General features: G+C 45.2%; 2 protein-coding genes across 2 annotated transcripts; one reads left to right on the forward strand and one right to left on the reverse strand.

Moving 5' to 3' along the window:
• The first annotated feature begins 2,899 nt into the window (after positions 1-2,899).
• On the forward strand, positions 2,900-8,147 carry LOC131698632 (zinc finger and SCAN domain-containing protein 29-like). The gene is made up of 2 exons (XM_058991258.1): positions 2,900-4,006; positions 7,837-8,147. Exons 1-2 carry the CDS (start codon positions 2,998-3,000, stop codon positions 7,842-7,844), a joined length of 1,017 nt encoding a protein of 338 aa, XP_058847241.1. The 5' UTR covers positions 2,900-2,997; the 3' UTR covers positions 7,845-8,147.
• A 2,219-nt stretch (positions 8,148-10,366) lies between these two features.
• On the reverse strand, positions 10,367-16,924 carry LOC117418118 (enhancer of rudimentary homolog). Its single transcript, XM_034030732.3, has 4 exons — positions 16,766-16,924; positions 14,944-15,031; positions 11,950-12,070; positions 10,367-11,264 (listed from the first exon to the last, which is right to left on the reverse strand). The coding sequence occupies exons 1-4, from the start codon at positions 16,766-16,768 to the stop codon at positions 11,162-11,164; spliced, it is 315 nt and encodes a 104-aa protein (XP_033886623.1). The 5' UTR covers positions 16,769-16,924; the 3' UTR covers positions 10,367-11,161.
• Between the last annotated feature and the right edge of the window lie 553 nt (positions 16,925-17,477).

Below are 17,477 nucleotides of genomic sequence, written 5' to 3' on the forward strand. Positions count from 1 at the left end.
TTTAAACTTCTCCACAACAGTATCTCGGACCTGCCTGGTGTGTTCCTTGTTCTTCATGATGCTCTCTGCGCTTTAAACGAACCTCTGAGACTATCGCAGTGCAGGTGCATTTATACGGAGACTTGATTACACACAGGTGGATTCTATTTATCATCATTAGTCATTTAGGTCAACATTGGATCATTCAGAGATCCTCACTGAACTTCTGGAGAGAGTTTGCTGCGCTGAAAGTAAAGGGGCTGAATAATTTTGCACGCCCAATTTTTCAGTTTTTTATTTGTTAAAAAAGTTTGAAATATCCAATAAATTTCGTTCCACTTCATGATTGTGTCCCACTTGTTGTTGATTCTTCACAAAAAATTACAGTATCATATCTTTATGTTTGAAGCCTGAAATGTGGCAAAAGGTTGCAAAGTTCAAGGGGGCCGAATACTTTCGCAAGGCACTGTATATATATATATATATATATATATATATATATATATATATATATATATATATACACATACACTGAGTGTACAAAACATTAGGAACACCTGATCTTTCCATGAAATAGACTGACGAGGTGAATCCAGGTGAAAGCTATGATCCCTTATTGATGTAACCTGTTAAATCCACTTCAATCAGTGCAGATGAAGGGGAGACAGGTTAAAGAAGGATTTTTAAGCCTTGACACAATTGAGACATGGATTGTGTATGTGTGCCATTCAGAGGGTAAATGGGCAAGACAAAAGATTTAAGTCCCTTTGAACGGGGGTATGGTAGTAGGTGCCAGGCGTGCCGGTTTGAGTGTGTCAAGAACTGCAACACTGCTGGGTTTTTCACCCTCAACAGTTTCCCATGTGTATCAAGGATGGTCCACCACCCAAAGGACATCCAGCCAACGGCAGGAAAGTGGTCGAAAACGGCTCATTGATGAAAGAGGCCAAAGGAGGCTGACATGAATTGTGCAGAGCAACAGACGGGCTACAGTTAGTCAACTGACAGTCCAGTACAACATTGGTGCCTAAAGACCCATAAAAGAATGCACAACTCGTCGTACCTTGACACGAATGAGGTATGGCAGCCGACGACCTAACAGAGTTCCACTTCTTTCAGCAAAACACAAGAAACTGCGGTTGCAGTGGGCTAAGGAATGAAAACACTGGAGGATTGGAAAAACATTGCCTGGTCTGATGAATCCCGGTTCTGCTGTTTCAAGCTGATGGGAGGACTAGGGTATGGAGAAAACCACGAGTACATGCATCCATCATTCCGCGTGTCAACATTGCAGGCTGGTGGTGGTGGTGTGATGGTGTGGGTGTGTTTTCATGGCATACATTGGATCCCTTGATAAAAGTGGAACAACGTTTGAATGCCACAGGATATCGGAACATCATTGCCAATCAGGTGCAACCCTTCATGGCAGCAGTGTATCCATCTGCTAATGGATTTTTCAGCAGGATAATGCCCCATGCCACAAGGCTAGGATTGTCCAGGAATGGTTCCACGAACATGACAGTGAATTCAGCTTACTGCAGTGGCCTGCCCAGTCACCAGATCTCAATCCAATTGAGCATCTGTGGAATGAGATGGAACAAGCCATTCGGAGTAGAGATCCACTATCAGCCAACTTGACACAACTGTGGGAAGCATTGGAGTCAACATGGGCCAGCATCCCTGTGGAACGCTTTCGACACCTTGTAGAGTCCATGCCCCGACGAACTGAGGCTGTTCTGAGGGCAAAAGGGGGTGCAACTCAATATTAGGAAGGTGTTCCTAATGTTTGGTACACTGAGTATATGTATATATAAATCTGTTTCCTTATATACCTATTTATTTAATTAGAAAATAACACAGCAGTATTCACAAAAATATGACGTGGTGTTATAGTTAGTTGATAAACCGTCCATGTAAATAAAATCCATCTTGTTTTGTTAAAGAATGTGGTACATGTGGTCATGTCTGATAGTAATACAGCAATATGGGGTTTTGTCCTTACTGTGCATTGCTGTGTGAGCACTCCATCTAGTGGCTTTACCCAATATTGCTTAAAATCTCAGTTTCAAAATTCAGCCTTTACAGTACTTCATTGACTAGGAAAAGTAACACATCAGACATACAATAACGAGAACTACTGCCAAAAGATTCAGTCTCTACCTCAGTGTTACACAGTGTTCCCTCTTTATAAGGCGTTTCCTTTGTAACATGGATCATTCAGTATAGTCGAGGCTCCTATTGTCCTCTTATGTATGGCAGTGTGACAGAAATACAATGAGTTCTGGTGATAAATCTTCCTCCCGACCTGTGAGGGCGCTAAAGAACGGGAGGAGAAGTATCTGGAAGGGCTGGCCTGACAGTTCGTTTCCGGGACCGGAAAGTGGGTCAGCCTGGAAGGAAGCGAGACTCTGTTGTAAGACCGTATTGATTTGACAGGTAAACAAGGGGCAGCTGCAAGTAATAAGGCAGCTGCAACCGTTTACCTAGATATCATGCGGGATTACATATAGGGGCCAGGGTAACGCTGTTCTTTTCCTTCGTTTGGGTTAAACGTTTGGAGAGAGAAGGATCGAGAGAGGAGCTCTCATCGTTAAAAAGAAAATAACTACGTGTTGTGTTGTGTTGTGTTTGTCTGTGTAATTGTCTGTGTTTTTCACCACCACACCAGACAGTTAAGCACTACTCCGGAGCTGTCGCCAAGGGTCAGCACTATCCGGAGCACCACTGCACCCCGCACTATCTGTGTTTGCCCCAGCAATACTGCACTCACCCAGGACTGGTGACCGTCTGTTTGTTTTTGTTCAGGACTGTGCCTTGTTTATTGTTATCCCCGTGCGTTACACATCGTTGTGTATCGCCGGGGATTTAGTTGCTTTGCGGTCACCAGACCTGGAAAAAGAATAAACCACTGTTTTCACTGGAATACCGTTGTCTGCCTGTCACTCCTGCACCGCATCACCGCTACACCTGTTCCCCTTACTTACCACTTTGCCACACGTGGTGTCAGACTACGGGATCATGGACCGCAACGCACTGGCGGAGCTGCTGCAGGCGCTGGAGAGCAGGCGCGACGCAGAGGAGAGAAGGAGGGAGGAGCGCTACACGGCGCTCATTGAACGGGTAGGGCTGGCCGTTGCTGCAGCGACGACCCCTACCACAACACCGCTGATGTCGCCCCCGAAGGCACGGGCAATGAAGATGTCGGCGGAGGATGACCCGGAGGCGTATTTGGTGGCGTTCGAGCGGCTGGCTACCGCGGCGGCTTGGCCGCGGGAGTTCTGGGCCAGCCAGTTGGGACCCTGCCTGATTGGGGAGGCTCAGGCAGCCTACCAAGCCATGAGCGACCATCACGCCACCGATTATGACCTGGTCAAGCAGGCTATCCTCCGCCGGCTGAACATCACCACGGAGACCCACCGGGCGCGATTTAGGGAGTACCGGAGAGCCCCGGAGACACGCCCCAGGGTGGTTGCAGAGCGGTTGTGCGACCACATGGTGCATTGGCTGACCCCCGGGAAGAAGACCGCCCAGCAGATGGGGGAAGCCATTGTGGTAGAGCAATTCTGCCATGTGGTCGGCGCCGAAACCCAGGCGTGGATACGGCGCCACAACCCCGACACCCTGGAGGAGGCGGTCAAACTGGCCGAAGACTTCGAGGACTCCCTGACCTCTGCCCGGATCGGGATCCTGTCGGCCCCTGCCCTTCGGAGCAGCCGACCTCTCCCTCCCTCTCCTCCAACACCACCACCACCACCACCCCCCACGTTCCAGGGACCCAGACCTCCCAGAGCACCGACCCCATTGGGCCCCCTTGCCTCCCCCCCATGGAGACCAAGGTTGGCCCCCAGCTGGGGTAGAGGTGCTGCCCCTGCCCCGTTGCCATACCAGCAGCGGGACAGATTTCTGACCTATGCCCCCTCTGTCCCTCCTATCTGTTTTAGGTGCCACCAGCCGGGACATCTGGCCAGGTCATGCCCCGCTGCCATGGAGTGTGACGTGGCCGCGTGCAATTGGGCACCTGAAACTGGTAAGCGTGGGGAATATGGTCGGGAGGGGCCTTGTTTGATTAATGTTGTGTTAGGGAATGTGAAAACCCACGCATTAGTGGACACAGGGTGTGAGCAAACCTTGATTAGGACAGCTCTCCTGGGCGGTGTGTCGTGGCGGCCACGAGGTCAGGTGGCCATCTCCTGTATCCATGGAGACACGGCGGCATACCCCACATTAAAAGTATATTTATCGGTAGGACCGATAAAACGTCACCTTGTAGTCGGGGTGGCGGAAAGGTTGCCACACCCAGTTATTCTGGGTCGAGACTGGCCAAAATTCAAAGAATTGATGCAAACAATGGCAGTCTCAGCCACACACGTAAACGTGGCAGAAAAAAAAAAAAAAGAGGAACGAATTGGTGATGTGTTTCCTTTTCACACTGAAATGTTTTCCCCTCTTTTCCGTCCTAGAAAAACAAATAAGGAGAGACGGACCGCGAAATGGGAGGGAGCATTTGTGAGACAAGGCTGGGGTCTGGTGGGAGAGTGCTGCAATGGTAACAAACGCCAGTCGAAGGGAGTGGGAACGCAGTGTGACCGAGAGAGCGAGGTTACTGGACCGACTAGAGCAGAGGTTATTCCAGCCCCTCTCAATGTACCGGACCCGTGGTACTCAAGCGCGGACCTAGTGTGGGGCCAACAAAACGACCCGTCACTGGTGCACGCTTGGGGGCAGGTCCGGTCCATTGAAGGTAAGGATGTTGACGGCGCTGGGGCGCTAGTATATCCACATTTCAGTATCAAGGGGCAATTACTATATAGGGTAAACCTAGCCGCGGGCACAGGACAGCCTGTAACACAATTGTTGGTTCCCCCGTCTTGTCGGACCGAGGTCATGAGGCTGGCGCATGATATCCCTTTTGCGGGGCACCTCGGAGCCGAGAAGACGAGGGAACGGATATTGGCTCGATTCTATTGGGTAGGTCTTCATACTGATGTGTCGAGATATGTAGCCACCTGCCCAGACTGCCAGCGAGTAGCGCCGGGTCGAGTGCGCCCCGCCCCTTTGGTCCCACTGCCGATTATTTCCACTCCTTTCGAGCGCATTGCAATGGACATAGTCGGCCCTTTGCTACCTTCTGACTCCGGGTATACGCACATTTTAGTAGTGGTGGATTATGCAACGCGATACCCGGAGGCAGTTCCATTGAGGTCCACTAGTGCCGCTGCAATAGCCACCGAGTTAGCACAGATTATGGCCAGAGTAGGGATCCCCAAGGAGATTTTGACCGATCACGGAACTAACTTTTTGTCCAATACGTTACAGCAGGTGTACAAAATATTAAAAATACGTCCCATCAGGACGTCCGTTTATCATCCACAATCGGACGGTCTGGTGGAACGTTTTAATCAGACCTTAAAGTCGATGCTGAGGCGATTTGTGACACAAGAGCAGAAACATTGGGCATCACTTCTCCCCTACCTCCTTTTTGCAGTGAGAGAAGTGCCGCAGAGTTCAACGGGGTTCTCCCCCTTTGAGCTCCTGTACGGCCGGCAGCCTCGCGGCATTCTCGACCTGCTGAGAGAGGGGTGGGAGGAGCACAAAGGCTCGTCTAAAAATGTAGTGAAGTATGTGCTCCTACTCCGAGATCGCCTGGATTTGGTCGGTCGTTTGGCCCAAGACAACCTCAGATCGGCTCAGCACCGACAAGAGCAGCATTATAACAAAAATGCACGGATTCGAACCTTTCGACCAGGGGACAAGGTAATGCTGCTACTTCCCTCATCAGAGTCAAAACTGTGTGCTAAATGGCAGGGGCCGTATGAGGTGATTCGGGCTATAGGGAAAGTAAATTATGAAATTAGACAGCCCGATCGCCGGAATGAACGTGAAATTTACCACATTAATTTGTTGAAGCCCTGGCAGGCAAGAGAGGTCTTATTTATAGCCCCAGGCAATAATGGAGGATGATTTAGGTCCCTGTCCAGAGACCCCGAGCACAAGAGCGATTTCAATGGGGGAACAATTAGTTCCGGATCAGCAAAGAGAGCTGCGTAAGCTTATTGAGGAGTTCAACGATGTTTTTTCTGATGTGCCCGGCAGGACGAACTTAGTTGAATATGACATTATCTCTCCCCCAGGTGTCACAGTGCGAGAGAGACCGTACCGGATCCCGGAAAGTCGACGAAGTGGCGTTCGCAAAGAGGTACGGGATATGCTCGAGCTTGGAGTGATTGAACCTTCCAGGAGCGAGTGGTGCAGTCCTATTGTAATAGTGGCTAAGAAGGACGGCACCAACCGCTTCTGCGTAGATTTCAGAAAGGTGAATGCTATTGCCAAGTTCGATGCGTATCCCATGCCTCGGGTCGACGAACTTTTAGACAGACTGGGAAAAGCGAGGTTTATTTCCACTCTGGACCTGACGAAGGGATACTGGCAAATCCCTCTAACCCGCAGCTCCAGAGAGAAAACCGCATTTTCAACACCAGAGGGGCTGTTCCACTTTAAAACCATGCCGTTTGGGCTACATGGTGCGCCCGCTGCCTTTCAGAGACTGATGGACCAGGTTTTACGCCCACATCATGAATATGCAGCAGCGTATATTGATGACGTGGTGATTTACAGCTCCACCTGGCGAGAGCATTTGGCTAGGGTTGCAGCCGTTCTTCAGTCTCTAAGGGCAGCCCGGCTGACAGCTAACTTGAGGAAATGTGCGTTTGCCAAGACAGAGACTCAATATTTGGGATTTGTAATGGGAAATGGAAGGGTGAAACCTGTGGTCACCAAAATCCAGGCTTTGGTTGATGCAGCGATCCCCAAAACCAAGACTCAGGTGAGGTCACTACTGGGCTTAGCCGGTTATTACCGCCGCTTCATCCCCGAGTACGCCACAGTGGTTAACCCGTTAGTCGACCTCACCAAAAAGAGTGCTCCAAATTTAATTAAATGGTCAGCTGAGTGTCAGGGGGCGTTTGATACGATTAAGCGTAAACTTTGCCAGGCCCCCACTCTTATTACCCCAGATTTCACCAAGAGATTCATCCTCCACACCGACGCCTCGGATGTAGGTTTGGGTGCAGTCTTGTCCCAAAAAGTAGCTGGAGTAGAACACCCGATATTGTACCTGAGCAAAAAAATGTTACCTCGGGAGCGTAACTACTCCGTAGTCGAAAAAGAGTGTTTGGCCATTAAATGGGCTACTCACTCTTTACGATACTACCTGCTGGGACACTCATTTGATCTTGTCACAGACCACGCCCCACTCCAGTGGTTAAGCACCATGAAGGACAGCAATGCCCGGATAACTCGGTGGTATCTGGCATTGCAGCCCTTCATGTACCATATGGTACACCGTGCGGGGAAAGACCACCAAAATGCGGATTATTTTTCCCGGGAGGGGGGAGCAATGGGAAAGGTAGATTTAGCCGAGTGTTCCTTCGGCTCCACTCTGAGCGGTGGGATATGTGACAGAAATACAATGAGTTCTGGTGATAAATCTTCCTCCCGACCTGTGAGGGCGCTAAAGAACGGGAGGAGAAGTATCTGGAAGGGCTGGCCTGACAGTTCGTTTCCGGGACCGGAAAGTGGGTCAGCCTGGAAGGAAGCGAGACTCTGTTGTAAGACCGTATTGATTTGACAGGTAAACAAGGGGCAGCTGCAAGTAATAAGGCAGCTGCAACCGTTTACCTAGATATCATGCGGGATTACATATAGGGGCCAGGGTAACGCTGTTCTTTTCCTTCGTTTGGGTTAAACGTTTGGAGAGAGAAGGATCGAGAGAGGAGCTCTCATCGTTAAAAAGAAAATAACTACGTGTTGTGTTGTGTTGTGTTTGTCTGTGTAATTGTCTGTGTTTTTCACCACCAGACAGTTAAAGCACTACTCCGGAGCTGTCGCCAAGGGTCAGCACTATCCGGAGCACCACTGCACCCCGCACTATCTGTGTTTGCCCCAGCAATACTGCACTCACCCAGGACTGGTGACCGTCTGTTTGTTTTTGTTCAGGACTGTGCCTTGTTTATTGTTATCCCCGTGCGTTACACATCGTTGTGTATCGCCGGGGATTTAGTTGCTTTGCGGTCACCAGACCTGGAAAAAGAATAAAGCACTGTTTTCACTGGAATACCGTTGTCTGCCTGTCACTCCTGCACCGCATCACCGCTACACCTGTTCCCCTTACTTACCACTTTGCCACAGGCAGACATATATATCACTATCAAGGACTACAAGTGTAACCTTCTTATGCCCAATTAAAAATACACAAAAACAAGCAAATACATACAATTATTAATATTGCATTAATGTTTCACCCCCAATTTAGTGTTTCACGCGTAGGAAGCTTCCGATATCATTCTCATATATTTGATGTACATGTCCATTCTTTTTGAGGGGTTCAGTTTGCACTCAGACACTCTGCCTGGATTTAGATACAGTAGCTCTCATGCTCTGGTTGCCAGATGGTTTTTCAGCACAGACAGACATAAAGCAGGCGGAATCAGCAAAGCGTCTGCATAGCTTTAGCAGCCAGTAGCATTAAGTGAACAGGAATGGTTTGCAGGTAGTGTGTATTGACAGCATTACAAAAGGAAACTTGAGTCACTAGATAGCGCTCTCTCTTAAACTGCACAACACACTTTGCTGATCCAGCCATGTTACCTACATATGAACTCAGGACAAGGCACTAGAACACAGATCTTGCAAGAAGAACCACTCGGTGTTACTGGAAACACAAAGTGGTAAGAGGACTGTCCTTTGAAAGCCTACATATTTTCAGAATAGTAATTGATAAGCAAGTCCAAGACTGACTCAAGAAATGAGGAGCATGCTGTTCTTTTTCAGGGACTAAAACCATCATGATTAGCCTGCATGGAGGGTAGTTTTGGAACTTGCAGTACTTGTCGCCCCCATGGCCATCACTAGGTATGAGGACACCGCGGGTGCGTCCGCAGTTTTTTTTTTTTTTTGCATCATCAATGCTGATGCTCATGTAAAAATTCTTGTGAAGTACAAAAAGACTCCTTAATTTTCTCTGTTGGTTTGCCGTTTAACGTGGATTTGGAGGTTGAATAGTAAATACAAAGCAGTCATATAAATACTGCAGCTATGGCATGAAACTTGAGTGTGACCTCGGTAGAATGTGAGCTCTGGTATACGACGCTGGTCGTCTCCACTTGTTTTCAACAGATGTACGATTGCTTATAAAAAATAAAAAGTAACAATGTGCCCGTACTCTCCAAAGAACATTAAAGTGGTTGTAGCCTGCAATACCGTGCATTTTATTTATTTTTAAATTTGGAATCACCAATTTTTTTTTTTTTTTACCCCATTTTCTCCCCAATTTGAAATGCTGAATTCTTTAAGCCTGGCTCACCGCTGCAACCCCCGCGCTGACTCGGGAGAGACAAAGACAAACACACATGTCCTCCAAAACGTGTGCCGTCAGCTGTCCACTTTTCACTCTGCCGACCCGGCATGCAGCTACCTTCAGAGCTACAGCGTCGGAGAACACCGCAGCCCTGGGCCACTTGCAGGCAGGCCCGCAGGCACCCTGCCAGTCCACAGGGGTTGCTGGTGCGCAGAGAGCCAAGGACACCCTGGCCCACCTAAATAAGTTTCAAAATGTTAAAATAACTGTTAGCTGCTACAACCACCACCAGTACTGTTAAATATGTTTGTAGAAACATGCTTACCTCTCCACAAGAGGATCAACACTGGTCAGTCCCACTTTTTTGTATTTCAGAGACAGTGCTACAACATACAGAAATCACTTGCTGTGTTGTCTCGCTCCAATGGGCTAGCTGAAATGTGGCCATGTGGTCTGACCTCACAGTAAGCGATTACTGACGGTAACATGTTCTTTTGATGAAGTCAGAATTCAAGTACTAGATTTACATTCAAAGCTACAAATGGAAATACAAAACAAGTGATCAGTAAGGATGGAGAAGTGTGAGTACAAACAAGCACCTCCCCGGACTCTGATCCTTTAACACTCAGAGTGCCCCAACTAAGTTTCACCACAACTGGGTAAGTGGTTCTCTGGATGTATACAATATCAGCGCAACATGGCATTGGGAACCCTTTAGAATTTCTCAAGAATACGTAGAATTTATTTATTTTAAAATTACAATGGTAGCACTCTTGGAAGCTACATTTGAACACGAGGACCACATTTCACAAGAATAAGTGGGCACATTATTATTCCAGAGAGGTTTACCCTTTTAAAAACAAAATACTCACAAAAAATAAACAAATATTCCCAGTTACAACTAAACCAATTTCCCAGAGTAAGACGGAACACAATGCCCCTCCCAATCGAGGTGGTCTGCAGGACCAGTGCACGTCGCAAACGTGCTCATTCACAAAACCCAAACAAGGGTGAAAAAAAGTATAGAACAGGTACACAGAGGAATTTTATTTCAGTCAAAATACAGTAAAAAGAAAATGTGTCATTGTACAGAGCACTCACACAAGACCTACAAAAAAGAGCAATCATTCAGGAGAACTTAAAACATCTGCATTGGAAAGAGATTTGCCGTCAGATTTGACACCGACATTTGTTACGAGACCTTTCTCCAAACAAGTGGTGCAAGGTCACAAACAGTACAATACAGGTCTAAAGTAAATCACTACCAAACCCAACTTAGAAACATGTTCATAGCGTGCAGGAATTGTCATGAATGGTAACCTAGCAGAATGATCTATAGAAAAAAAATAGGCAGATAAGGTAAAGAAACACACTTCTAGCAAGTGCCACCTGACGGAACTGCAGCACTACAACAATGAAAACCCCTCTGCACAGGGGTGGGCAGCCTGAGCCCTTCCATGCCAGGTCCTTCATAACATGAGAGGAAATAAACCTCTGACCAGGCCCTCAAGCAGTTTAATTACAACTATTAAACCATGAGTGCAACAGCCCTCCAGGACCAGGGCTGCCTGTCCTCTCTTCCATCAGAAACTAAAATAGGTCTAAACTTCTGAAAAGACATTCATTCAGGGGCAACTAAAATACAGAAAGCTTTTTTTTTATTTTTTACTTTTTTTAAACAAAACAACCCCACTCAAATATAAATTCAGTGAATTAGTCAAGAACTCAATGAACACTGAGCTACTATAATACAAACAGTGGTGTACGGTGACTCCACCACGCTCTGCACTGCCCTGCCCTGCCCCCCCCACGGTTCCAGCTCCCTCTCTATTTGCCTGCCTGCTGGGCTTGGCGACGCAGCAGCACATAGATCTTCTCTTTAATCCAATCCTTGTTGTAGGGCTGGTATGTCTGAGTGTCTGCCCGGTATCTACAGAGGAAGAAACAAGCACACATTACTCAAAGAGGGCAGCAGTGGTGCTTGGGGAAGATGGTTACCAACACAAAGGGACTTTGTGTAACTAATCAAAAAGCATAATGGGACTTTGTGAATATAGAAAAGACTTTGAATACGTATGAAGTAACCTTTCTGTACACATCCCCCTGTACAGCACCACAGGTGACCTATACTTGACAATGTTTAACAACCCTTGTGCTTGGAATGGATTACCCGAATGAATAACACTGTTCTGAAACCGTGCTTACTGATGAAATGCTCAGGCCCTGCTCTCAATGTTAACTCAGTCAGTGGACTACAATTATTTCAAGCAGAGAGGTAAATAAATAACCTTAAAACATAGTATATTAGTGGCAAGAACATTGTTACAAAATGTAGCGGCTCATTTATATTAACTCAATTATGATTCTCAGTTATAATGTACGCTTTCATATCCAAAAGAAAGGTACCATGAACATCTGTGACACCTAATAAATAAATTGCACATCATTTATTTCCATGAAGAGGATTTTGTTAGGGTACTACTGGCTGGTAAAAGCAGTTGACCACTTAATTCAGACTAAACTTTTGTGAAATTCTGCTTTTTTTATGGCGTTCTGCCACAAGGGGTGAAATCATGTAGCTTCAAACATAGTGATACAAAGGAACATTCACTTACACAAGGCAGCTGAGATCAGCAAGGTCGTCAATGAAATCAAACAGCTGGCTGATATCGTACGTAATGGATGGGCTGTTGGGATTCATCCTCTTCAAATGCTCTTCATACATCTTGCAGACGCCTGCAAGAACACAAATCCTTTTAAAACATGCCAGACCATCATTCACAGACTGTTCTCCCCAGCATGCAACAGTCCTACTACTCCAGGGGCCTGGATGCTTCTTTAGCAGGGTATACTCTGGACTCCATGTCTGGGAAGCACTTGCTGTGCATCATTCTCACACCTGGTGGTGTTCATACCCCTTGCTGCAAGGTCAATGAAAGTTCCCATCAAATACTAGATTTCATTGTCAAACATTAAGGTTAAACAGAAGCTAAAATGACATTTTCGTAACCATCAAAAAAGTGATCATGAGAAGCCCTCCATTAGAGCCCTGCTCCCTTATTATTATTATTATTATTTGTTTATTTAGCAGACGCCTTTATCCAAGGCGACTTACAGAGACTAGGGTGTGTGAACTATGCATCAGCTGCAGTCACTTACAATTACATCTCACCCGAAAGAGCACAAGGAGGTTAAGTGACTTGCTCAGGGTCACACAATGAGTTAGTGGCTGAGGTGGGATTTGAACCAGGGATCTCCTGGTTACAAGCCCTTTTCTTCAACCACTGGATCACACAGCCTCCTTATGATAACTGCAACATTAAAGTGGATGAGACCGTGGATGTTAAACACTAGAACCGCCACGGCAGTCATTGACGGTTTTCACTTTTAAAATTGAAATTACTTTGTGTGTGTGAAAGATACAGTTGTCCATTCTTCACTTTTCCTAAATACATGTGTTAAATACCGATGGCGTTTGAAAGGCAGGATCGCAAAAAAAAAAAAGTTATAATCCCCTCTACCTAGAACCGCCAAAGCAGTCATTTTGACTGCCTTTTACAATATATGTTTATTTTGAATATAACCTACAACATTCTATTTTACGTTTATATACAAGCCTGTTCTCACTGGACCTGGCAGCTACCAATTCTTTCGTTTTGTACAAGGAATGCAAAGGGGGAAAATATCAGAAGGAGAGATCTTGAAGCTAGCCACAGCGCTTCGGCAGAAACATTTCGATCAGAAAACTGCAAAGTAACAGAGAAAATATGTTACTTTTGTTTAATTAAAAACTACTTTTGTTTTTACAGTTTTGTATGTACATATACCTGTTTACATAGTTTCTTTTATTCACTAGTTTTGTTTATTTTATTATAGTTTTTCATTTTTTGAAGTAGTGCTTTATTTTCATATATAATTTTTTTTAAAATTTGGAATCACCAATTATTTTTCTGATTTTCTCCCCAAATTTGGAAAGCCCAATTATAATAATTTTTTTTATTTCAACCCGGCCCGCCGCTGCCACCCCCGCGCTGACTCGGGAGAGAATAAGACGGACACACGCGTCCTCCGAAATGTGCGCCGTCAGCCATCCACTTCTTTCACTCTGTAGGCATGCCATGCAGCCACCTCAGAGATACAGCATCGGAGGACCATGCAGCCCTGGGCAACTTACAGGCAGGACTGCAGACCTAAGCTCTCCCCCACCCGGGCGGCACCACCTGGGAGCTCCGGTCCACGGTCGGCAGTGGAATAGCCTGGTCTCGAACCGGCAACCTCCAGGCTATAGGGTGCATCCTGCACTCCACGCGGAGTCCCTTTACCGGATGCGCCACTCGGGAACCCTTGAAGTAGTGCTTTATATGTGTTAAGTTAGAAAATAAACCCTTTTATGTTTAATTGTTCATTTAAATAGTGTTTCGGATGTGCAGATGTTTGATATGATTGAATAAAACTGAAGTTGACCGATAGTTTGTTTTGCATTTTAAACATTAAAATGAAACCGTCATAATGACTGTCGGCGGCAGTTTTAGGTATGAGTATAACCGCAGCGGTTCTAGTGTTAGACATATTTAAAAAATAACTTTACAGTACAAGCACCAGAGCTGACCTCTATTTATATATGCTAAACGTCGGTAAAACGACTAGCTATTTTTTATTCTCTTAAAAAATAATTTAGAAATCCTCTCTAGTTTGTGTAGCTTTTATAGTTGGTCTGTCCCATCTCCGTTCCGCTCTGAATGGCTGGGAGTCACTGTCAGTCATCTCAGTGGTCTGTTAGTACATTAGTTTCACCCTGTTCGGACAGATCTCATTGACTGAAGCAGCGCTAGAAAGCTCTTTCGTTTAAATGACTGTCAATCAAGACCTGCACCGACTGTGCACTTTCATTTGCCAGCTACAGCGCCTGTCATTCAAAGCGCCTACTTTGAAATTAGCGGGTTAAGGTGTAGGTAAGCTTTTGTTTTAGGTACACGGTGAGAGTTACTAGCTTGATTTGAAAATGAGGCGCAAGAGAAAAACACTTAATGAATATTGAGCACAATACCCTGGCCGACGGCTGAAGTCCGCAGCAGGACAAAGCTCGCCCGTCTGCCTTGTGACTCTGTGTCCAGCTGTACTGAAGCAGGAGAGGGGCGGAGCTCAGACTGATTAATAAGTGCAAGTTAGTTCTGTTCAACTATTTAATGTTTTGTTCAGTACATATTATTTTCACTCGTAAATATAAGCTATAAAAGTCTGTGCAATACACTTATATGCTGCGTTTTCTACGGTTTATTTGAGACTATTTGTGTAGGATCTCTCTTTACAAGCTATAGCTCCGCTGTAACCAAACGTTATTTCAATTAGAATGTTGGTAACCATGGTTTTGTTGCATGTTGAATATGATAAAGGGGTTTCGCTAAATGAGACGTTTTTGAATGGCATAAAAGGTATTTTCTTTTTTAAAGCATAAAGGTCGATTTCACCCACTCTGCTTGAATTGAAAAATACATTTAAAAAAAACAAGTTATTCTTGCTAAAATAAATGTCGATTTGGCAAAAAAATAAGTGGAATAGTAGCAAGTCTAAATACATCTGTACATATGTTTTTGTAATGCTCAGCTTACCTTCCATGCACTCGTTGACAGATTCATAATCTGCATACGTCCTGCCTTCTGGCCTCTTGGTAGGTTGGACTAGCAAAATTGTGTGAGACTGAAAACAGAAAAAGTGAATGTTATTACTTGCTTTCCCAAACATAAGCTAGCTCTGCCATTTTTTGGTTGAAATTTCATTTCCACATATACCAGAACTTAACAAGTACACCTGGCTGCAGTAAACAATGTATAACTATCTAAAATGAAGAAGATATGGAACCATCTCATACAACGAAATAGTAAAACTAGAATTCAGGAATAGTGGTTTACAGGGGTGTAGCAATACAGGAACGTCACAATGTAGAACTATCATAAGCAAGCCCAAAGACCCCAGACACTATACACGTGATACTTAATAGCGGAGCATGCATTCACACAAACGTATAAATTACATTTATTTATCAATCATGAACAATTTGATGGGACTACAAGCTGAGGATTTTGATCACAAATCAAAAGCATCCTGATTCATCAATACACAATGAACCATCTTATACAGTGCTCAGGTCATGCTTTCAACAGCAACTTCATGGCAATCTGGAGATACCTCGCGCATGGGTCAGACAGTGTACTTCTTAACATTGACCGTTACAGGACTGAATATAGCTAGCTCCAAGCACAGGGGTTCTCAAAAGAGAGGGCTCACTGCAGCTAGCTCCAAGCATAGGGGTTCACAGAGAGAGGGCTCACTGCAGCTAGCTCCAAGCATAGGGGTTCACAGAGAGAGGGCTCACTGCAGCTAGCTCCAAGCATAGGGGTTCACAGAGAGAGGGCTCACTGCAGCTAGCTCTAGGGGTTCACAGAGAGAGGGCTCACTGCAGCTAGCTCCAAGCATAGGGGTTCTCAGAGTGTGGGGTGGGAGAGGTCTCATGTTGTATTGTTGCAATGGGATAAGCCAGTCTGGCAGGCCATACCAGTTGCTATGCAACACTACACATTTGGGTGCCAGTACATTTGAATAAATCAATAAGGTTTTGGCAATGTAGACTGCTATGCTGGTTAAAAAAATAGTATGATTTAAAATGCGATCCACAAGGAGGCATGAATAAATAAAGCACAGAGACAACATGAACGTGGGTACGTGTTAGTTATTTTACTCAGGAGACAAGAGAATGATTAAATCAGCACGAGAGAGGGGGAGGGGTGTCCCTCTCAGCCAGAGTACACTCAGAACTGTTCTAGCACGAGCATCTAGAATAGCTTGTTTAGCAGAAAATGATGTGCAAATCACATTACTTCAATTTAGGCGCAGCACGCACCTGTGAACACGAGTTTTAATCAAGAACGTTTTAAAGCTGTTTTAAAGTCGTGGTCGCATATAACTAATAAATGTAAAACAAACATACGATAAAAACATGTATGCGGTGCCTGGGCCTTTCACGCTTCATCTATATATTTTTTTTTATTTTTGCAGCGCTCTAAAGAACTAGTAATCCTTACTCATTGCTTGTTGTATTGACTAGGTAGGATTAACCAGTGCTCACTCGTGTACACCACATTACAGTTCAATTTCCTCGACTGTTAGAGAACCGTAAATAAGACACTAAACAACGCATTTGTTAAGCCATTAGTTCAGGTGCTTGCGTTATTTGTTTTTAGACGTGGCTACGACTGAATGGAAAATACAATAACGATTTAACTAACATTTCCCACAATGCACTCCGCATCTCGGCCTACACGCTAAATGTGTGAACGGTTTGATACGCTCTATCAGAAAGGCAGTTGGTACAATAAACCTGTGTCGTATTCACTTTCACACGGGGTGTACAATTATCTATAATTTTCTCCTCACCATCTCTGAGTTCCGCGGCCTGTTCTGTAATGGTTTCTTTTCGGTTTCAGTAAAATTGTTCAGCGCTTCTGTCTCTTTTCTGCAATAGACCACAGCACGACTCAGTTCAGTGCCTTTCACCAGCGGAAGCGAGGTATGACGCAGGCCCGGTTTTCAGGATGGAATCGCACAAGAGTCTCGCGTTTTGATTGGTCCTTGTCTGTCACAGGAATATGACGTGGGGAAGCTTGGAGGCATTGTGATCGGAGAGGGAGAGAGGATAGAGGGATAAATGTGTTTCCGGAATGGATGATGGAAAAACCAAACTGTTGTATAAAATTGAGTGAGCAAGTGAAGAAAGGAGGAGAAAAAATGGAACTGAAAAGAAAGAGTCAAGCTTTTGTAGAGGAGAAGAGTATGGAGGCATTATGTATATATACAGATGGATCCAAGGATCCAAAAACAGGAAGAGTGGCAATAGCATATTATATCCCAGAATTAGATATCTGTAAAATAGCGAGGATATCTGACCATTTATCTGTATTTGTTGCAGAAATGGTAGCTATACTATTTGCAATAGTTAAAATAGCTGAAATAAAGCCTAAAAAAATGGTCATATTTTCCGATTCATTAAGTGACGTTATTGCATTAAAAGGGGAGTTTAATGATAGAAGAGATATCATGGTTGAAATAATGCAACAATATAACGAATGTGCAATAATGGGGATCGAAG

Source organism: Acipenser ruthenus, chromosome 18 (assembly GCF_902713425.1).
Source record: "Acipenser ruthenus chromosome 18, fAciRut3.2 maternal haplotype, whole genome shotgun sequence".
NCBI lineage: Eukaryota > Metazoa > Chordata > Actinopteri > Acipenseriformes > Acipenseridae > Acipenser > Acipenser ruthenus.